This window comes from Empidonax traillii, unplaced genomic scaffold, assembly GCF_003031625.1.
Source record: "Empidonax traillii isolate 1590-97213 ecotype Southwest subspecies unplaced genomic scaffold, ASM303162v1 scaffold513:size879593, whole genome shotgun sequence".
Lineage (NCBI taxonomy): Eukaryota > Metazoa > Chordata > Aves > Passeriformes > Tyrannidae > Empidonax > Empidonax traillii.
This window is the reverse complement of record NW_020955706.1, coordinates 515,895-539,394: the sequence shown is the minus strand read 5'-3', so window position 1 is coordinate 539,394 and position 23,500 is coordinate 515,895. Positions and strand designations below refer to the sequence as shown.

The following is a 23,500-nucleotide window of genomic DNA, read 5'->3' as shown; positions in this document are numbered from 1 at the left end:
TTTAAGGTCCGTAAGTCTACTGTTATTTTTATGTTAAATTCTTTTTCTTTTGATTGTAGAACTCCAGGATAACAGTGTAGGAATCCTTATAATAATAAATTACGTATTGTCCATGATTCTCTGTAAAATTCCCTGCAACATAAATGCTAAATGTCTGTCTGATAAGCTGCAATTAGCTATTATGTGCTGCCATTCAGAACTGAATTACTACACATAAATATTAATTAAATATTGCTTAAAACAGAATTGATTAGACTGTAGTACAGAGCCCTGATAGTTCTATTTGTCGAGTGTACAAAACTGCTTTTTATCTTTTGTTCTGGTGCAGGTGTTGTCTTACCATGCAACATGTTCGAAGGCAGAAGTTGATAAATTTAAGGTAAGATTTAAGTTCTTAGTTATTTCTGAAAATATAAGTATAAATTAAAATGGATGTGGATTATCCGAGAGAAAATTTTTACATCAGAAGCAGAAAATCTTAATTAACAATGATTTAGAAAGGATGTATCACATGTTGGGCTGTTAAGCAGGGAAGGTGGAAAAAAAAATCTTTCAAAGGATAAAGGGCCTGCAGTGGTGGGTGCACAGTGGCCCACCAAAGTTCCATTGCCCCAGCACCAGATGCTGGCACTGCACGTCAATGTGGTTTGGTGGCCTGCTCAGCATGGACAACCATAGGGAAGTCATACCATATAGGAGATGAGGAAGAGACTAGAGAAAATGAGAGGAACTTGAGACTTTATGTGCTTATAGGGTGAAAGCTGCACTGTATTTACTAAAAAAGCAGAGCACTGACTGTCAGGATTGTGTGTAGGCTCACAAGGCTGCGTGGGAAGGTGGGAATCATTTAACTTCTGTAAGCGCCCTAGGCAAAATGTTAAAGTGATGTGTTCTGAGTGTAGCATTGCTAGGGACCAATAATTACACATTCTCTCTGAATACTGCCTTGTCATGGGATAGAAAGTAGGGGGGCAGTGACCTTGCTGTTTCATCACTGGCAGCACTGCAGAGTTACTTTTGTGATAGACTTAATTTGTCTTTTTCTGCTCGAGGAAACACTCGGGATGACACTTCCCCTTGCTCTGAGGAGGCAGTGTTGTAGAGGGCTCCTCAAAGCTGTTTGGGAGGCTCTCGTGGAGTGTATCAGTGTTGGTTTCCTGTATGTAAAGGGCATCAGAAACTGTAGAGAGGTCTGGGCAGGAGATTTGGACTGTTGTGACCCCGCACTGCTGGCATTCCCTGCCCTAGCACCTTGGCATCTGTCTGGCTGAAGGGGGAAGACATGACTTCACAGAGCTGATACTGATGAGTTACCTGGGCTGAGGAAGGGCAGCTCTTGCTAGTTAATTAGTTTGTAGGTTATTAGCCAAATGGTGGCTGTGCCTTAAGACTGTATCGACACCTGGTGATTAAGGGTGTAATATTATCCCTCCATTGTAGTTACTGGTGCTGTTGCCTGTGGTTTTGTAAGCCAAAGATTAGATTACTGAATTATTACTGGAATCAACATGCTTGGGGATCATTCCAACACTGCAACCAGGGGAAAATACTTATGTGTGCATAATAAGTTGTGTTCTGTGTTTGGTAAAAAGAACACTGAACACTGTTGAGAGAGAGAGGAAAGAAAGGAATAGAGGACCATTCAGTTTTTTATTTTGTTTTGTATTTTCATTTACCTTAGAATAAACACCTGTAATATAGTTTCTGTGACTGTCAAGATTCCACCAGTATCTTTGTACACACCAGAAGGCCATTCTTCTTAATTGCTGTCAGCCATTGAAAGACAATTGTCCTTCATGGTCTGTGTAGTTGAAATAACAGCCTGCTATATTACTCTTTGGACTTAGATGCTAGTGTGATGAGAAGCTATTCTACTTGTTTTCCCAGGTGACTTCATTAATAGATATGCCAGTCTCCAAGAAATGTCTTGTCATTATCCGTTTACCTTGAAGGCATGCAAATATCCATTTAATGGCTAATAAGGTGAAAAGGAAGTGAAAAGCATTTATTCATTAATAACTCCAAAAGATATATTCCTTATAAAGAACATAGATGAGAAAATAAGATATATTACCAAGCTATGCTTAAACTAAGCTAAGCTATTTTTTCAGAAAATATTTCCCTTTCCTATATCATTGTCTCTTTTTCAGCCCCTGACAAAATGAGTACTGGGTAGTCTTTATTAATGCTTCACACCACTGGATCTAAACAAATAAAAAGAACAAAAACCCAGAGATGACCAGTGTGTCTTGTGGGCCTGTGACACAGAGCTTATCCCCAGAGAGGGCTATCCATCTGTGCGATGAAATTACTCACATTTCCCCACTTGCAGAGCTCTGGCAGCCGCTCTGCCTGCTGAGATCTCTCGAGGCACCCTACCCTGAAATCACTGCTCTTTTCTCTGTTTGTTACATTGTTATATTTTGTATAAGCCCTTTGTTATATTAGGGTCATCTTCTAGACTTGACTGGCTAATAAACCATCCCTCCCTCTGGGGGTGTTTGGGGCTAAAACTGTCCCCTCTCTCCTTGGTGATTTATTGGCAGATGTCAGAGGAAATGTCTATTACGATTTACCCGATGTTCTGGTTCAGGCAGAGCAGTAATGCACACACAGGATAGAAACATCTAAATGAGAGTGATGCCAGTAGTTCACTATTGGCTCCTGACTGACATGAGACCCAACAGTAATTAATGACTTTGGAGTGACAATACATTTGAGTTGACAACTTTTCAGCATCCTGCCCCGCACATACTATAACTGGACCCCAGCAGCTTGGAAATAATTACATATTCCTGTAGTACAAGTTGTTTATTTCCCTCTTTGTAATCTTATTTTTTATGGTCTTAATAAAATGCTTTTCCATTAATATTTTATTTTCCTAAGATCTCAAGTATATTCTGATAAAACCTGAAAAAATTGTAAATGTACCTTAAGTTTATTTTTCCTCTGGCTTTTACCAGAAATCCAAGCAAGACTAGTTAAAGTTGATTTTTTTTTCTTGAAATTCTTTCAATAATTTCGTAGTGGATGGATTTACAAATATACAAACTCACAAATATACCCGCTGTATTTTTAAGAATTAAACATAATCACTGACCAGGTTCTGTAAAATAAATAATATTTATTTCTGTTTCTTCTAATTCCATCTAAGAATTAATTAAAAAAAAAAAAAAAAAAAAAACTAAACCAAAACAAAAAAACCCAAAACAAAACAATATTAAAACAATAAGAAGCCCTTATCAAAAAAATACCTTTCTCCAGTTACTCAGCTAGGAAAAAGTGCAAAGCACTATTGGTTGTGGAGCTGGAAAATACACAGGGAAGTTCACAATATGGAACAATGAAACTTGAGTGTATGAAAATGAGCCATGTCATGCAATTGGCCAGTTCTATATCTGATTTCTACAGCTGTCTAAAAACAACGCAGCAACACAGATTCACAAGGAACATTGGAATGATTTTGCACATTTTTGAAGGGATTCCATTTCTGGTGTTTCAAAAATGTAGCTTTCATAATAAAAATCTGAAAGACCAGTTTAAAAATGTTATATGACTAGAAATTGTTCTATTAATGAATGGATGGGGTTTTTTTTTCTCGAAAGAGAACCCAGTTTTGTGAATCATTGCTGTAAAAATCTGTGTCACCAGTCCTTCTCATTATTGGGGGATTCATTAGCACTCGGGCTTGCAGGCTCACACTGCTCTGGAGGGCTGTGTGAGCTCAGGCACAGTGAAGTGCTGCTCTGCTGGCCTGGGTGGAGCCACTCGCTCAGTTTGCTTCTCACGCCCAGGGCAAGTGGGAATGGAAAATTCAAGGCCTTAACCCAGTGTGAGCTTGTTTAGTGATAAGAGGGGGTTAGCTCTCCGGGTAAATACAAGACTGCAAAGACCTGGATTCAGAGCCTGAGCAAATCCTTGAGCCCTTGAGTAGGTGATAATCTGGCCCCAGGGGAGGTAATGGGAGATTTGCCACTAATTTCAGCAGGATGTTCCCGTTTTTGTCTTTGTTTGACATTTGTAAAGTTGCATAGTAATATTTCCTCTGCCACCTTCCCTCTATTTATTCTTGGTGGTCAGTCTTTCGCAATGTGTTTTCTGACAGAACAACATTTCTTAAAAAAAAAAAAAAAAAAAGGTAAAATTTTAAGATCCAGTCTTCTTTTAATGATACTTTAAAATGTTGATTAAGTGAAAACTTGAGTTGTCATGCAGTAGAAAATGGGTTGTTTTTCCTGTAAATGTGTAGGTTTTTAAAGTGGGGGGAAACATGGAAGCAAAATTGATACAGTTTCAATAACAGGCAGTTGAATCTGAATTACTTTTCTGCTATCTATGGTTATTCTTGTATTTAGAATATGCACTTTACCCCCAGGCTCTAAGAAAGAGGATGAGGCTTTTGTGCATGTTTTGTGGGATTAAAACAAGAGCAATGAAAACATGAAATTTGTAGGAAGCATTGTATGTAGACTGTCTGTTGCCAGATAATTTTACATTTATTATTTTACATTTTACATTTGTTTCTAAATATTTTTCAACTTTTATTTTTTATTTTTGGATTATTATGACTTCAAAAAAATTATTTAAATCCAATATGCTCTTAAGTTCATACAAACAGCATGATATTTTTTTAGGTTTTCTGATAAGTGCTGCGTTATTGTGATGGGGAGATTTCTGATACTCTTTCTTCAGATACAGAAATTAAAATAAACGTTACTTTCCGTGGGCATTTGCAAGTAAAACAAAAAAATCCACCTTGAATGCAAACTTTTCTTGTATATCTGAGAATGTGTGAAGTTTTCATCCTGATTTATCACAATGCTTTTCCTCACTTGAATCTACACAAAAAACTATGCTAAATTCAAACTGAATTTTGGCAGGATAAGATAAAGTAATGCACCAATGGATCATACATGTATCAATACTAATTTTATTTTTCCAGAAGTTAGAAATAGGTATGATTTTAAAAAACTCTGGCAACTCAGTTCTGCCTTGTATTTTAGCCTTAAAAGACCATTCTGTTATTTCTGTTGTATACTACAGTTAATGCTTAGCTATAAGCAGTTGTATGATTGGAATAGAAAAATATAAGACTAGTGAAGTCTGATTAATTTAAGATTGATGCTATCCTATGGCATTGTCCTGTAGTGCCACGTTTCTTCTTCCTGAAATTCAGGCTTTCCGAGCCTAAATATAGTTGTGTGAACACAGAAAGCCAAGATCCATGAGTAAAGATTGCAGAATTGTGTCCAGGATAGGATATTTTTAGCAGGAGTTACTGACTTCTGAGACAGTAACGAACAAGTCCTGTGACTTAGCAAGCAGTCCCACAAACACACATCACCTTTAAATTTAACTAATGTCGTTTCCAAAGGGAATATGTAAACACTGTCCTATTATGGGTAATGTACAAGAAGCTATTTTTAAGAAGCAAACCTAATTGCGCAGCTGTGAATGGTGTAAGCCAGATCAATATTTAATGACTGTGATGCATTATTTATAGCCCTCTGAGAGATTCCCTTTTTTAGGTCAAACAGCACACAGGAGAGATACACAATAGAAAATCATGTATCACCTGCTTTACAGAATCTTCAGTTCACAATGTAGCATGAATAACAATTCCTGCATTTCTCAGTTTTGTAGCCTGAGGTGTGGCTATTTAAGTCCTAACTTGACATAGGAGGCTTCTGTGTCTCTCTTGAAAACACTCATTTAACTAAAAAACAATGGAATGAGTTGAACCAAAAAAAAGAAACAACTTCGATTGCCACTGTATATGACAATGTAAACAGTTGAATTCATGAAAAAATATGTATCTAAGTGAATTTGAATCTTGAAGTGAGTTACATGTGATTGAAAATGAACTTGTTATTCATGTCTTATGCACCCTTAAATGCCTGAGAGTGGGCAGTACAATGAAAAAATTGAATTTTTTTATACTAATTTTATCTCCAATCTCTGAAAGGATTGGGAAAGCATTGCTAAGCTATGTTATTTTCTACTGTGACGCCATCTTTCAATTTAAAACTATTTTAGTTACTTTTATATCCTTGTAATTAAATCATTTGTAGTGGTTTATAACAATTACTTTATAGTCTTCCTTAGTAATTAAATTTCAGAAAGGCAATCTGGCCTTTGTGTTTCAGACTATTTATGAAATACTGTCATAGAAAATTAAGTTTTTATTCATTGATGACAGTGCTGTTTCAATCTGTTTGGTAACCTGGGTTTCCCAAAAACCAAAGACATGTAGTCACACTGCCAAGTCAGTATTGCAAGCCACGGTCCCAGCCATGTGTAAGGTGAAACACACACAGTTCAGTAGAGACCTGCAGTTCTGTGTAAGTGTGAAGCTCCTCACACGCTTCAGTAGTTTCCAGATTGTCCTCCGAGGGTAGTCTTACAGACTCCTCTTTGGCTGTCACAAGAGGGTGTGGGCTGGCACTGAGCTTTTCCCCAGTGCTATTCCAGCTGCTCAAGTTCTGCTGAGAATAGAAACAAATAAAAAAAAAAAGGAAAAGGGGGGGGGGAAATATGAAAAAAAAACATTGGGAGTAAACAGGACTTAAGTTTTAATATGTTCCCTTTTTCACTTTTGAGAAGGCACAGGATCACAAGATGTAAAACACAATTTATTTCTCTGCTTTTCCACATCCACTGCCCACATATAAGACAAGACCTAAAACACCATGTTAACGGTTTCATAATTCATGAAATTGAGGTCTTTATTGTATTACATCATTTTTTACACTTTGACATGCGCCTAAGCTTTCAGTTGTCATGGTAATATGTCAGGAACACATTGCATACACTGAAATTTATTACAGATAATAAATAACGATTAAAAATAAAATACTGAGGGTTTATACTAGTTTCTGAAATGTTAGGCTGTCATCTGTTGACTTCAGACTAGTGCTCTGTAGTTCAATTTTTTTCAATTTCAGTGAACAGAGGTAAATGTCATTTAGGAGTAGGGAATGACTGCTCATGGTCTTTTCACATGCAATGTTTACATTTAGAGACATAAAATGAAATTATCAAGATGCAAATTTTAATCTGTTTAAAGATCTCTCTTCAGCAAACATGTGGTTAAACTATATGACCTATCACTGTAGATATTAACTAGTTAAAGTGCTGAACTAACAGAAGGAAAAGACAAATGGAGACCCATGTTCTCTGGGTCAGGAAATCTCCAAAGTGCAGCTTGCCAAAGCGGAGTGCACCAAAGGAATATGTTTTTTCAGTTCATATAATATTCCCTAGGGTTTTTTGCTTTAATTTCTTCCATGAAATTAAGAAAGTGGGATGTCAGACACAGAGAGGAACCTGTTCAGGAATTACTTTTGGAGCTGTGCTGCTAGGCTAGTGTCATACTATAGTGCCTACTCTAATTCTAGGGATGGTTAATAGAAAAAGCTAGTGGGAATTTTGAATTGGGTTTCAAAAATTGAAACATTCAGTTTTATTGAAATCAAGATGAGATTAAATTGCTGCAAAAGGTCACTGAGAAGATTCCTATTGTATTTCTAAAATTACCATATTTATTATTCCAGGTGAAAACATGGAGCTCCCAGTGTAAAATGTTCCCTTTCCTGCATGGCAAATGAAATATGAGTTTTCCATGATATTGTGGAGGGGAGGCTTACAATGAGTACTTTAAAATGATGAGGCTCAAGCACTGAGCTGCCCTCTGGAAGGGACCAGCCAGCCCTGCTTGTTGGCTAAGGAGGAGTTAAAGGGAGGCCACGGCAATCATGAGGAGGCATCCACCCACTTCTGAATATTTGTAGTCTAACTGGGCACCTTCCTTGCCCTTGTCATATCATCTGAGCAGGGCAGGACACTTCTTCATGTTTTGCCTTCCCATCAGCAAAGAGGGTACAGAAATATTAAGACATCTGTAAAAGATTTCAACAATTCTGCTTTCTGACTGCAAAAGATTTGTGTGATACAACTATGTTGCATTTTTATGATAAGCCTGCACAAAGCCAGTTTATTTTCTAGTGTAGGAGATAAGTAAATCCTGTTTTAAAATAAATTTTTCTCTTGAGGAAAAGCTATCTATGACTAGAGATTTAAGGCAAAAGAAAGAAGACTGTGCCTGGAAGCTAGATAAAGCCCACAATTAAATCATATACCCATGACCAGACAATTTTTTCTGCTAATTTATGAGTTTAGCACAGGTAATTAAGTACATTTTTGAAAGGGACAGGCTTCTTTCAGCAAGGAATAGATTCTCGTGTGTGGATTATGTCAGGACAAGGGCATAATGCAGAGGTCAATAAGTAACTTCCTGTGTAATTTTTTGAATATTATAAAGGCAAAGTGTGTTTGTTCTTAGGTGTTTATGATATACAGAATAATCTTTGAATACATTTACAATTGTAGGTCAAAAAGAAGGGATCTTAAGGGTTATGATTTAAAAAAAAAAAAAAAGTGAAAAAACAGCATCAACATTCTGACTGCAAAGACATACAGTAACTAGAAATATTAAATAATAAATGACTGCTTCTAAGATCAGCTACTTCATAGTTAGACCAGAGCTTGAATCTCCTAGTTAAAGCAAGTAATAAACTCCAATGAAAATAACAGAAAACTAAAATATCTGCATGGGTAAAATATAGTCTTTGTAGTAGTTGTTTTAAAAAGTCTTTTTCTTTAAAGCTGAAATAGGTATCAATTGAGTTAGATAATTTGAAGGATCTGTCTATTCTTTACAGTACTAAAAAAATAACATTCTAAGTAATTTAAAATACTACTGACTTATTGCCTTTAATAGTGACTTTTTCAGTTTCTTTTTCTTCTGTATTATGCACAGTAATACAGTAGTTCTTAAACAACAGACATTTTTATCAGAGGAGTAATTAAACACTTAAAATTATTAAGTTATCCATACTAAAAAACGTGGGCTGCTACTTTGCTGCTCTCAAATGATGGACTTTGTTATTTACATGGGAAATTCTTTTCTTACATCTGTTTTCATATGCAAACCCACAATTGGCCAGGTCTTGAGAGTGCTTAGAAAATCAAGTTAGAAATAGCAGTTGTTGGGGACACAGTATTGCTCACAAGTGAGGGTGAAATGATTTATTATCCAACAGATTTATTGTCTGTCCTTCAATATGATCAGCCGTCATACTCCATAAGAGTCTCTTGACAACAGGAAAACATAGAGGAATAAACACAGTTGAGCATTGCTACACCACAATGACCATGCAAAAAAGTGATAAGGCATAAAATATGTTTAAAATGCCATGCAAACTAGAGGGATGTCTGATGAATGATAAGAAATCCAAATGATAAGAAATCAATAAAAATGGCATATTTCATAATAATTCATAATAATTTTTTTATTTATCTGTACTTTCATTTCTTTTGTAGCCCCAGCAGACTGACAGCTAAAACTAGGAATTTTCTGATTTGCTTTTCACCAAACTATTTAGATATAAACTCTCTAGTTGGCATTGATATTATAAATGTTAATTTTAAAATTAAACAAGTTCCTTGGTTCTTGTACTGACTTTAAAACTAGGGAAATCTTTTTTTCCTTTGGCACATGTCCTGCAAGAAGAAAAAAACATCTTTCTCTGTATATTTCTGCCTCTATACAATGTTCCAGCACAAACAGTTGTTTGTCATAAATATTTACTTGTGTTGATTTAAATTACTAATGGAAATACTTCTATAGGCTTTTAAAAACAATATTTTTATAGAAAGAAACCTAAATGTTCCCCGAAGGAAGAAGGCTTTTCACATTTCCAACAAGTTGAATATTAGAGCTAGAACCTTTTTATAACTAAAACTCCCAGAAGTGAAGAATGGGAAATAGACATGTTTTTCTGAGATGAATCTCTTTGGCCACTGGGTGCCATCCTTGCTCCACTTTAGGGCTGGTCGCCTAGCACCATTTCTGTTAAGCTGTAAAATCCTGAAAAAAATGTAATGCTAGTGCAATTTCACACCATCATAATGTTTGCGTGTGTGCGTGTGGTAGAATATGTTAGCAGCGCAGGCAGCGTGTTCTTCCTGAATGAGTCGCTGATAGACTTGGGAGAAATATCCTCACGGGTTCAGCAATGCTACATCCAGTCTCATATCCAGTAATTTTTTAATTTTTTTTTTTTCATTCCTCCATCAGCTGATGAGAACGAGGTTGTGCTGAAAGAGCTGTTCCTGCACAAGTGTGTGAGCTACTATGCTCCTGTACAGTATTAACTTAGGCTCTGGGATTATTTGAAAGAACAAAATTACATGCATACTTGTTTTCTAGATCAATTTGGGATGTATGGACCTGTGTCATCCAAAGAAAACATCTAGCATATATTATGCAAAATATATCTGTGATTGCAATCTTCTAGAGTTTATTTATTACATTGTTTCATTGTTTGCCTAGGGGTGTTCTGTTGTTGTTTTAGTCTGGGAAAAATCCCAGGCAGAGTAAACATGGATTCTAATAGAGAAATTATGTCAGTAGTTCTGTGGTTTTAGTCCCTCAGATTTAAAGCATAAACACTTTACATGTATGAGAAGTACACTGTAGCACACACACCCACATCCCCTCAGAATCTGCTTACACACAGAACATTCTGTTTGGTTAAATGTAGCTCATCTAACCCTGCTTTCTGTGCTGCCATGCAGCAGTGTGTGTTTTGTTCCTGCAACAAGCACACAAAAAAACCCCACCCCAAAAATAACAGAAAACCTATTTCTATTTATGGCCTCCAGAAACTCTACTGTTAAACTGATTCCAGGTATCTGCTTGTGTTACTTGTGCTTTCCCTGACGGAAACCTGTTGCTGTGAGGAGTGGTAAGGAAAAGTTATAAGCAGCATAATATATACATATATTCAAACCATGACAAGAAAGAAGTATTTATGGCTGTGTTGCAGCCTTCCACCCTGAAATAGTGACATATGAAAGCAACTTTTGTTTAGAGAAAATGTATAAAGCTAGTAACATGTAGGTAGTAAGTAAGGAGCTAAACAAATACAGGATATAAGTGTCTATTATTTGTTATTGTTGGAAGAATGTGATCTGTACGTTTTATTTTTTTGTCAGAAAGCACGTGGTGGTGAGGCTGTGACTTGTGTACAAACTAGAGCTCTGTGCTGCTGTGCAGTTGGGTGCTCAGGCTTTCTCTGCTGGTGTGCTTTGTGAGATGAAGGGTGCCATGTACATTTTGCTATGGGGAGAGGAGCTAGGCTCAGTGTTGTGTTGGACTTGCCCTGCAGAAGCCTCATGCAGGTTAAGCCTTGTCTTGTTAAACTGCAGCAAGATGAACCTCTGGTTTTGGGAGAAAGCTCTTTCGGGCAGTCCCGAGTGCTCCTAGGGAGTGATTTATGGGTTCAGAATAGGATGGCTGGATTTCTTTTAAACCTGCGATCAGAACTTGATAAAAACTAAGGAAAAAAAGATGAAGATAAAATATATGTTAAGGATAATCACTGAAATTTTCTCTGTAGCTTTTCTGTAAATATATGTTGTAAGTTTGAAGATGTTGTCAATATTATTTATTGCCTACCTGACAGGATTTTGCTATAGCTGTCACTCTTGCAGGTCTGAAATAGGACTTTCTCCCCAGTGGAGCAGTAACCCACTCATACATTTGCATAACTTAAACCACCAGTCACTGTACTGCCAGCCTGATTTGTCACAGCTCCTCAGAAAGAAAATCTCAGTGGCTCACAGGAACTCTGTTCCAGTGCCATTGTTGTGCGCTCCAGCAGCACCACCATGGCCCAGGGTGGCCCAGGACTAATGGCCCTGCAGGTTGGCTTGGGTGCAGTGAGTGCTGCTGGAATATACTGGGATTGAAAAAATAGTGTAATACTGTTCAGTGGGTGTGTCATTGTGGCACTGGTCATGTTTTTGAGGTTCTGTTTTGGGGTTTTTCTTAGGGAGTGTTGTTGGCAACACTTTTGCTTTTTTCACATGCTCTCTTGCACCATGTGTCCAGCTGAGAATTGCAGGGCATGGATTGGGCTGTTTGCCACCAAAAGAGCAAGTTCTTCCCTGTGCCTTCACATCATGTCCTTTGTGAGAAGAACCTATCCCTGTACCTTCCACCCTTAATTAGGTTTTTCTTCTTCTAAGTCTTCAAGGAAGGAGATGGAACCTTTCCTTCCCTTTCTGGGTAGGAAAAGGCTACATTGTATCCCTCTTTCCTCACCCTCCAAAATTTACAGGCGTGAAGGGGGGTCAGTCCACATGACCCATTCTAGTCTTCATCAGAGCAACAAAGCTGACTTTCTGCTACCAAAACCAAGTGAAGCTGTTGTGGGAAATGGCAGCCTGCATGCCTGACACTTTTGTATTACAGAGAAATACTTGCCCTAGGTTTGCTGCTTGTGTTTGTTTGAAATTCTGGAACAGAGACTGAATAGACCCTTTTGTGCCACCTTCTCATCTGCACTAATGGTCATAAAAATTCGACAGTTGCTAGCCTGCAGTATGTGACACACTGGTTATTTCCTAATCACCAGAAGCCAAAAGGACGTGAACGCTCCCCTGCGCGCCTCGGGAGATCTTTGTGTGGAATGTGCATGCCCTGTAAAACTCCAGTCCTAGGCTGCTGTGGTTATGGACTTTGGCCTTAAGAATAATAGATGCTTAGACCATTAATTGCTTTTATTTTATGTCTCTGTTCTTTTAAAAATCAAAATTTCTTGTTCCTTTTATAGACTGCCATATATTTTGTTTCTGTGTACTAGGGAATGACTTTAGCATCAAGGATTGATTCCTAGCAACATAAAATAACATGTTTTGTGTCTTTTCTATTAGTTTGTAAAAAAATTTTAAACGTAATATTTTTATCTTGGAAATGTATTTTTCCTTTTTGATGGGTCCCAGTTTCAGAAAGTGACATGTTCAGACAGGATTGATTGACGTATTAGAAACATTCAATGTGCTTTCTGCTTTTTAGCTATAATTCTGGGTCTACCATTGAAAATAGCATGTGTAATACTGTAATGAAATACTTTCCCTTGCCCTTTTAAAATGAAAATTATAAGAAGACACATCCTTTCCTCAGGCACATACAGCTTTATCCCAGAAGCACAAAGTAAGTACCGTATTTTTGTATTAAGCCCACGGTGCATGATAATAATAAAAAAAATCCTATATGTTATATTTGATAGTGATGTACTGCTTAATGGCTATTTTTTGGTTCTAATGGAAGAAGGAGAATAAATAGCTTTCTTAATACTATGAAATTTCTCTTTCAATGGAAATAAATACCAGTATTCATACTAAGTAGTTATTTTGTTAAGTGATCAAACCAAATACAACTTTTCGAAACAATACTAAATTCAACTTTCTTTGTTCCACATTTCATGTCTTAATTACATGTTATGCTATTAATTTGCCAGTTAAAGATGCAGCAGTTGCACCACATATACATGCTTTGACTGCAGATTTTGAAGCTGGATACAAGAACAGCATTATTAGTGGTTTACACATGTAAAAACCTTGACTAAAGCAAGGAATGACCTTTTCCAGCAAACAACTCAGAGGCCTACTGTGGGACTTTGGGTAAAGTTTGGGCATTTGATTTCACAGCTGTAAGCCTCTGTTTATCTGGTGGGTTACTCCAAAGACGTTTAAAATACACAAAACCTGTTCCAAGATGTCTTTTATCCAACAGCCGTTCAGATGTAAAACATTCACAGAGACTGGAATATAGAAGCAAGGAGTCATCTGGTAAATCTGAGTGGCAGAGTGTATTTCTATGGCAGCATGAAGTCTCCTTATGTCCTGTTTACATCCAACTGCCATCAGAAGACTCCAGAGCCCCACTTCTGCATCATTCAGAGAAATGGAATTTGGTGCAAGTTGTTGAAGGGTAAATTAATCTGGGGTTTTGACCTATCTTGAGCAGGGGGATAGGACTGGCTGCTCTCAAAAGCTCCTTTCCAACATAACTGACTCTGTGTTTCCAGCCAGTTTCACTACTGAAGGCAGCAGCAATGCCACTTGTAATGATCACATTAGAAAATCATTAGAATCAAAATCAAGAGGAAAATATGCATGCACACTTATGTCTCTTCCACACCCACTCCCCTGTATTGTAAATACTACAAAATTCCCTGTAAATGCTACTATCCTGCTTCAGCAGTTGGTCATTGGAAAAGAGGTGCTAACTCAGCATTGTGAAGGGCAGAGCGACACCATCCACAGTCTGCAGTAACAGATGGAGGCCTTTAAAAGCCAGTTTGCTCTGGGCATTAAACATGAGTAGATGCAACATTTGATTCTTTCTGTTTTGGAGGGAGTAAATGTCTCAGACTGGAATATAACAGGCTTTGGTCTTCCATGATTTTGAAGAAGTGCAGAATTTGTCCAATTAATGCTGATCACTGACTCTAGAGATATATTTTAAAAGATACCTACAGCTATAAATATAAGCAAGTATTTTAAGGGCCTTTATATATGAAAAGAACCCTTTGCAAATATAAATCTTTGCCATCAGAAAATACTATCTCTGGAATGGCTTCATAGAAGATTGAGAGATAAAGAAAGCATCATGTTTAAATATTCTTCACTTTGATGCTTTCTGTGCAGGTTTTGATGATCATCCTTTAAGGTTTTTCAGTTCCTAATCTTCTGGGAGACTCTAGGTGAAGAGATACTTTTTTTTGTGTACGTCACATTGTCTGGAGCTCCAGCTTCACTATGGTGTAAATGGGGTCAGATCCCAACCTGCTATTCAAATAGTACATGGACTCTGGACTCTGAGCGCCCCTGGGATTTAAGATGCACACCATGTTGCTGTGCCATTCTTTTGCTATATGGGGATATATATAATTAATGGGAAATATGTATATGTGTTACATTTAATCAAATGTCTTGTTACTTTTTTCCATCAGTCTGGCAGTATTTTATGATGAGGAAACCTTACTAACCACTTCACATGTCATTGTAAACAAGGCTATACAAAAAGTGGACTACATTCAGTAAGTGGAAATACTGTTACAGAACAGTTCTGTTGTCTCATAGGAAGGAAAGTGAGAATGGCAGAATGTGCCTTTTTCTTAAACAAAGCCATATTAATATACTTGTCGGTATGTTTCAAAATGCTTTCCTTGCATAATAAGCACTGATGTCTTATCCACAAGCGTACTAAAACTGAAGTAGAAAGAGTTTAAGATGACACAGCAAAGTAGGATTTTAGTGTTTAATGTGTTTACTGGGACTGCTTCCATGATAGTTAACATTTTATGAAGATAAAGAATGCCTTACAAAGAACTTGCCAGCGCCTTTACATTCGATTTTATCACATTATCAAATATGGATATAGGAGATTGTGAAGAACATGCTACTAGACCAGTTAGTGCAAAATCATTTAAGTAAACCTTTCCTGTCAATCTGTGAAATTACATATTTTTCGTGTGTTCTGTTTCAAATGTGATCAAAAACTGTTTCATATAACATGCTGAAGAAGTTAGTTGTGATCAGACCCTTGAGCTGTAGGCATCTTCTATTTAAGAAACAAGCTGTCTATCAGTGTGTGCCAGTTTGTAGGAAATAAGGATTGAATAAGAGGATTATGTCAAAATGAGACAAAATGTAATTACTGTCTTAAAATTACCCTCTTCCCACCACTGACCCAGACTGCCTCATAATCAAATTCTGCTATAGAAGGTTATTAAATATCCTGATTGTGATTTCCTATTTATTCCTGACATGATACAGTTTTTCCCTACATAAGGAGTTATCTCCCTCTGACTGTTTTTTATGCTGGCAACATATGACCTGTCCACTGATCTCCACTGACAATACATCTAACTAGCTGAACAAGAAGTTTTTAGCTTAGTACAGCTTTCACATAGTGAAAACTAGGGTTTCAGCTCTCACTGGAAGTTTGTTTACAAAACTATGTGGATCACTAGGGAAACACATAAAGTTTCTTCCCTATTTGGAAGGACTGGTAATGTAGCAAGACATCTATCATGAGCTTATAGCAGCTATTACACTTGCAAGTTACTCAGGACAGGAAGCTTGTCCCCTTTCCTTTCACCTGTCTCCAAGGGATCATTCTTTCACTGTTTATAACTGCAAACCGATTTGAAGTTAATGTGTACGAGAACATTTCGTGGTATGGTTTGCATGTGTTTTCTCATAGCGGTATTGGCCATTATGAAGGTACTTGTGTGTTGCATGTCAGAAACTGAAAGTAGGATTGAAAGGAAAGCAATTTGCAGTAATATTAACCAAGCTAAATGTAAAATCTGTGTCTCATTCAGGAAATGTGTTTAGCAAGAACAGCAGAAGACTCCACTTTTGCTTCTGCTGATTGATTGCAGTCACTTCATTTGGCCCTTACAGCGAGAATGTTGTTAAACGCTCTGTGTATGTCTATGCGCGCATTATACTGCGTTTTTCTGACATACATTTACACACAAACACACACTGCTCAGAAGAAAAAATTAGTATTAATGAATACTTGTCTTTATTGTTATGTAGTTGCATACTAACAATATAAAGAACCTGTTCTATAGACCATGTTTCATACATACCTCTAAAACTGTGAAAGAGGTGTCTTCAACAGCACTAAGGTATAAGCATCAAGTAGTAGCTTTTATTTCAAGTATTCAGCCTTTCAAAGTTTCCCTAAAAATTTGACTTTAGTTTCCTTACATTTTCCTTCTTAGGTTTTATTCATCCACAGCAGCCCAAATATGTATTAATATGGAAACAGAAATACTATTTTTCTGTTCCCATGGGCTGTCTTTTGTGGTGGCCAGAATTGTGACTTTATGGTGAAAGCCACTTTGGTGTTCTGTGTATTTTGAAGTAAAATGCTCATTAATGACATATGGCCCTTTTGAAGTGGCTGATGTAAGGTAAGGCTCAATCAGTCGCTTGTCTCCTACTCGTTTACGTGTGCTGAGCAGGCTGTGATACAATTTACATGATAGCAAAGAGCAGTGGGGCAAGGAGAATCTGTCTCCGATCTGAATTGAGTACAAAGGTTCTTTTCCTCCTTCCTGTATTCATTCCACCCAACCCCAGCACTCCTGAGTATGGAGTAGACACAGACGTTATCTTTATGGTCTCATTTGGAGGCATAACATCCTCTTTTGCAAGCTGCCTACAAGTGATGATAGCTTCCCAGTCTGGCAGCTGCTGAGTTTGTACCTCATCAGGCAAGACCAGTTGCCTTCCATGTGTTCAGCCAAACTTGTGTTCTTGATTCCTTTCAAGACAAATGTTTGGTTTAGTACTGGAGGTATGGAAATGTGACCAGAGGAGGCACACCCAGCTTTAATTTATTGTAAGCTCGCAGAAGAGTCGTGAATTTTTCTTAAGGATGAAGAGCATTGAAATTGCTTGATTCTCAGGGTGAAAAGATTTCAGAGTATAACGTTCTTAATTGCTTTTAGAAGGGGGAAATTGAACTTCAGAATGCTCAAAAGAAAGTAAGCCTTTTGAGTGATTCTAAAACACTGGGGTGCTGTAAAAAAATAATTTCAATGTAACTTGGAATTTTAATTGCCTGCCCCTTTCTCTTGCTGTCATAGTACTTTCACCCTCTCTATTCTCCTGAAAAAGAGTGTTGTTATTGCTGTTTATTTTAAGAAATCCACTGAAATTTTTCCTGCAGTACAGCAAAATTTCACGGGTGGATATGTTTTAATATTCTGTATTATTAATATTTTTTATATGTCTGTAATTAAAATAATGAAGTTTTAATGACTGCTCTCCTATAAACCCCGCTTCTGCATTTCTAGCCTAAGAAGCTGAGGGTAATCAATGCCAGGTGCAGCCGGAATATTGCTGCAGCCCCACAACATATTTTTTTTAACATTATTCAAATTAGTCTCTACACTCATAATTCTGTTGTTTCCTTTATTGCTCTTTTAAAGCAAATGGTTCTTTTTTACAATTTTTATCTCCTGGCTATTAATTCAGCTGTTATTTTGGATTATGGCACTCCTGATAAATTTAGGAATGTAAAACCTCATAAATATTAAAAAGTTTCAGACTGACATGGGAAGAAATTGGGTTTGACTTGTTTTGTTAATATCCTGTTGTTCAATTTGTAATAGATTTGGAATATATTGTTATTTCTCCACTGTTTGACAAATGGAAAAACAATTTTAGTTGAGCAACTGCTTCAGGTGTTCTCTCTTGAATTGTAACAGGCTGGAAAAAGTGTTGGTTTCCAGTAAAAAATTGCAAGGAAAAGATCTGTATCTTTAAGATAGCAAAAAAGTGAAAATTTTAATCAGATCCCACTTCAAAGTTCATGAAAATGAAACCGTAAGTTTTGATAGTTTTGATAAAACAATTACAAGAAGGTCTACTGACAATCAAGTGCTTCTGTTTAGAAGTGTTTCAGATTTTTCAGTAATTCTTAAAAAAATGATGCTGAATTGATTCAACCTGAATAATTATGCTAGCAGAGAAAGTGTGCAGTTAACAGAACTGACATCTCTGCCTGCATGCTCCTGAGGTTCTTCAGCTGTGTTCTGGGATGACATTCGACTTGATAGGTTTGTTGTATTTCCTATGTCAGTTAAACACGCTGGCATAGTACCATGGCTTTTTGTGGTACTGGCGTGCTTTACTGGGTACTAAACTGAAAAGAATTTTCTTCTAGCTAGCAACTAAGTTAAAACCACAATGTTAATACTATTTTATGACAGATTTACCCCATCCTCTCTTATGTAGTGTAGCTAAAGCATAATCTCTGCATAAAGTAATTATTGAGGTGGCACTTTCTCTTCAGCCAGAAGAAGCTTTTTATATGTCAGTAACTTGTTGTAGTTAGGATGCACTATTTCAAAACACAAGTTTTCAAGAAGGAAGCTGTAAGATGGTTACATAGAATCTGTAATTGAGAAGGTGAACTTAGAGTTGCATGAACTAATTGGTATTTTATGCAAGTGAGTAGCTGGATGTGCCATACCAGCTGAGTCCATAGAATTTTGACTAATTCAGCATTGTCCACCTCATAGCCTGTGGGCTGGATCTGGTGCCTTTGTGAGGCTTCTACCTGACCCATCACCTTCTCACTGAGGGAGACTGGGAACAGATGCTCCTTCAGCAAATGCATCCTCCTCCACCTGCCCTCTCTAGGGAGATGAATGGCAAGTCTGAAGGGGCATAAAGAAGGGCAAGGAAGCCTATGAGGGTTGTCAGCATCTCTGCCTGGCTCATGCAGGTGCTGTATGCATTAGCCAGTCCGGCACACTCATCTATATGTTGTGTTCATGAGAAGCTCATTCCTCTCTTACAAACAGAATAAAAGTCCCTGTTGCATAGACAAAGCAAAATGTAAGGCTTTTGCTATTGCTGTATTGACTTACTACCTAGTCAGCATGTTGAAAATTCTTTCATTTTGCTTTGGAAAATACTTCTACTAGTATTTTTTGTATTGCTCTTCTTTTGGTTCTATATCCATGTAGTGAAGAGTGTAAAGCAAAGGGCACTTGTATACTTATGGTTGTAAAGACATTTGGATGAAGAAATTCTGCAGAGCAGTATATTTGCTTTGCAATTCTAAATGGTAGCAGTTAAAATTCCCAGCTGTTGGCTGTCCAGATGTTTCTTGCATTACAGCATTGTAATTTGCATTGGAATATATTGTGTTACTGCAGTAGCTGTAAAGTGGTCAGCTTTCAGTCTAAGCCCTGTATCTGGGCTCCAGTTGTGATGGTGAACGTATTTTCTGCTCGTACCAGGTTCTTCTCCTTCCCACTGTTTCCACGCTCTGTTAGCTTGACATGTTTGTATTTCTCGGATGAAGACTTCTACTGCTTGGCATTTGAATCAAGCAGGGAATGTATTGGCAGGTCAGAACTGATGTACAGATTGGTTCTTGGAAGAGTGACACAGAAAAAAAGACCGAATTTTTGAATCAGAAATTTCCCTTTGGCATTTTCAGGCAGCAAACATCCCTCTGGTGTCAGAGCTTGGCATTGACAATATCCATTTTGATGACTTCTCGCTTGATGTGGATGCCATGATTACTGCAGCCCTGCGGATGTTCATGGAACTTGGAATGGTTCAGAAATTTAAAATTGACTATGAGGTAACCATCTGCGCTGCAGATATCTGCTGCTTTTGTTCTGGCACTGCTCTGTCCATTTGTACACATTTAGTAGCCCTGATACAAATTGTACTTTTAATTCCAGACGCTGTGTAGGTGGCTTTTGACGGTTAGGAAGAATTATCGGATGGTTTTGTATCACAACTGGAGGCATGCTTTCAATGTCTGCCAGCTGATGTTTGCCATGTTAACCGTAAGTATCCAGCTCCAGACGCAATCCCGTAAGAGCTTTTACTGCCACATTGCCTTACATGTCTAAACGTTTTCCAGCATTCAGTTCTTTTCTAGTTATTATGCTACTCATTTCCAATAGCAAAGCACACAGAACTTATTCAACTTAAGGCATCACATATTTGGCAAAACCGTATAGTGTTTTAGTGACAGTGGTATCATAAGCACATTAAAGTGACTGAAAACAGATGGCATTCTTGGAGTGAGCTTGTTATTATAGATCTTGATCTTACAAAATGTTTTTCTTTTGGAACTCTTTGATTTGACATTTATTTCAGACTCTTAAATTGAAAAGTACAAAACCAAGGAAGATTAGAATCCCAAAGTATTTATTATGTTGATACTTATTACCTCCTTATCCAACTTCATCTAAATAGTTGTAGAAGGTATTGCCTTAAAACATTTCAAAATTAACTTCCAACACAGTGATCTAAGTGAATCTTGTGTCTCTGTTGGACACTGTTAACATTTAGGGGTTTTATTAACATGTATCTCCATCAGTATCTGTAGCTCCTTTCAGCACACAGGTAGATTGTGTTGAAAGTACCACTGCTAGTATACTTGAACAAGTATAATTGCTCTCTCTCCCTACCCCGCAACAACATCACTGTGTGAAATAACTCATGCTTGGCTAGTTAATTCTTGTAAGTGCATCAGTAAAAACCTCAGTGATCCTGGATGTTTAATATTCTGGTTAATATAGTGAAAGAGAAGCAACGTGTCTGTGAACACACTGCACTTTTTTGGTGCACTTTACATTTTGGATTTGCCTTATTTTCCAATAAACATTCAAATTTTAAAAAATTTTTTCTTCATGTTCAGTTTTAATGCCTAAGGTATTGTGAACATTAACTTAGCCATACTTGTAGCATTTGTGCAAGTATTTGTTTATCTGGGATATTGTGTGCTTGCTCCCTAATTTTTGATCCGTGAATACCTATGTTCTTGTTGCTGACTGGTCTCTGCGGTGCAGTTAGCATTTGAACTCCATCTGAAGAGGAGACTCCACAGCCTGTGCCGTTCCCAGCACAGGTCAGTGCACTGTTACATGGATTTGAGTCAGTCAGTGGCCTTTTTCCTGCTCACAAGGCACAGCTGTCCTGTGCGTGGGTTCCTGGCTGTCCTCCTCTGTTCGGCATTGTCTGCATGCCAGAACTTTGTCTATTGGGCAAGAGAAAAAACCGAGTCTGACAAGTCCCCTAGCAGGTTGATGTCGGTCTAGTGCTTGGCACAAATGCAGCTGTGTGGCTTTGTTTCTAAGAGTGCCTATGGAGGTGTAGCAAAGCTGTACCGTACACCATGAGACAAAAGAAATGGAGACGTTCAACAATGGAGAGCGGTCACCCCTTCTTCTGCGCCCGGGGCTGTTCAGCTGAGCAGAATTAACGTTGTTTCAGCAGGCACTTTCTGATGCTCTCTAGTGAAATCTGGTCGAAATGTGTGGGCGTCGGTTGTTTTCAGAGTTCCGTAAATTTGACGTGCACCTTTTTTTTCCAGTTTTAGACAAATGAAAAGCGTTTTACTGGGATGAGTCAGGGCGAAGGCGGGCAGTGCCGTTCGCTGTGAGTTACAGTAATTTCTGCCACACGCTGCCCGGGGTGAGGAGCCCCCCAGCCTCATCGGTGAGACCCCTAGGTGGAGCTCCAAGGCCAGGTTTGCGGCACGCTGCTCTTTCGCTGGGAAACGCACTCTCTCACCAGGCATCTCCATCTCGCGTAGCGGTGCCCGCACTGGCAGTCAGCAGGGAGAGAGCGCATCCCTGCTGCTCCAGCAGCCTGCCAGGCTTCCACTATAAATTGCTTTGACCGTGGTTCTCACAGCATAATTTCAGGATCCTTTTAGCAGTCAGCACAGGGATGCAACTGTATGTGGGATGTGATTTGGCATTTTCAAGCCAAGTTCATTTCATTGCCCTCACTCCTGGTAATAAACTGAGAGCTTTGGATGCATGTGCTCACAACATTGGACTAACCACACATCCCACCCCACTTTGCTCTGGCTCTGGCTGAGAACAGAGTAACTTCAGGTGTGTGATCTGTTTGGTCTGACTGATCTTTTGGGAAACAAGACACAAAAGAGAGTCTAGAGACCAGTAATAGCACAAGGCTTGCTCCTGCTGCATTTGTCTGGGGGATGCAATCTGAGTCAGTATGTGTCTTCTTTTTTCTCTGTAAAAAAGGGAGAAAAATACTTTGACAAACCCTTTAAAGGGCTCATCAGAGCTGTTCTGATGGTCAAGAAAGCACTGCTTTGTGCAGTTATTGCACCTTATTTCTGATTTCTCCATGACAGTCAGCAATATACACTGCACAAATATAATCTCACAGGTCTATTTAGGGCATTTTCAGGTAGAATTTACCATAGCATAGTACTGTCTAACCTGTAATGCAGTAGCCTCTAATGGCCTGACCATACTCTTATTGAATGTAGAAGGAAAATTGAGCTGGGTTGAACAAGCTAAACAACAGAAATCTAACAAAGAGTAAACTAGTTGTTTTGCTACTGGTGATCTCAGCCTTTTGCATATCTAAAGTGTGTTCCTATATATCTAAGTATGTATTTTATCTCTCCTAAACAATGATAAGACCATTTCTGCGAGCCATAGTTCTGTATTTCAGATGTCCAAATATTCTGAAGACAAGCACTGCAGCAAGGCTGCTCCTGCAAGTTAAGACATTGCATGAGACTAAACCACAGCATCAATCCCAGGCTTTGTTTTCAATGCCTTTGCCAACATAGTTCACATTGATACTTATTTCAAAGGGTAAAAATGAACAAGTAAGCAATACAAAATTAAAATCCCATCTGGTGTGCTAATAACAAAACATATAGATGTGGGGCAAGGTATAATGAATGCAATTCATTTCCTCACATGAAAGAATGACCTCCATAACTCACAGGAGACTGTGCCACTCATGAGTTATGGGTCATTCCTTTTCTGGTGAAAATAAATTTTACTGCACCATCGTCTATAGCCATGTATTTTTTTTCTCTCTCTGTAAATTCAGAAAATGGGGAAATGTAATCCCCTATTTTCTTGCATTATATTCAAAGAAGATATCCCCTCACTGTAACATTGTTTTAAATTAAATGTTTTTTACTAAATGACATATGCTATATTTCTTTCATCTATTCAATGACTAGACTTTACATTAAATAAAAAGTGGCATTTATTTTTGAGATATTGCTAGTGCTAATAAATTCCTTAATTGGCTT

The 23,500-nt window shown here is 37.8% G+C and overlaps 1 protein-coding gene across 2 annotated transcripts in view; it reads left to right on the top strand.

The window, feature by feature from the left end:
* Positions 1-23,500, top strand: part of PDE11A (phosphodiesterase 11A) — a 123,914-nt gene that overhangs the window by 64,511 nt on the left and 35,903 nt on the right. For both annotated transcript variants that reach the window (XM_027896714.1, XM_027896713.1), the window contains exons 10-12: positions 329-379; positions 19,889-20,035; positions 20,139-20,246. In XM_027896714.1, coding sequence (XP_027752515.1) covers positions 329-379; positions 19,889-20,035; positions 20,139-20,246 — 306 coding nt within the window. The remainder of the gene's footprint in view (positions 1-328; positions 380-19,888; positions 20,036-20,138; positions 20,247-23,500) is intronic.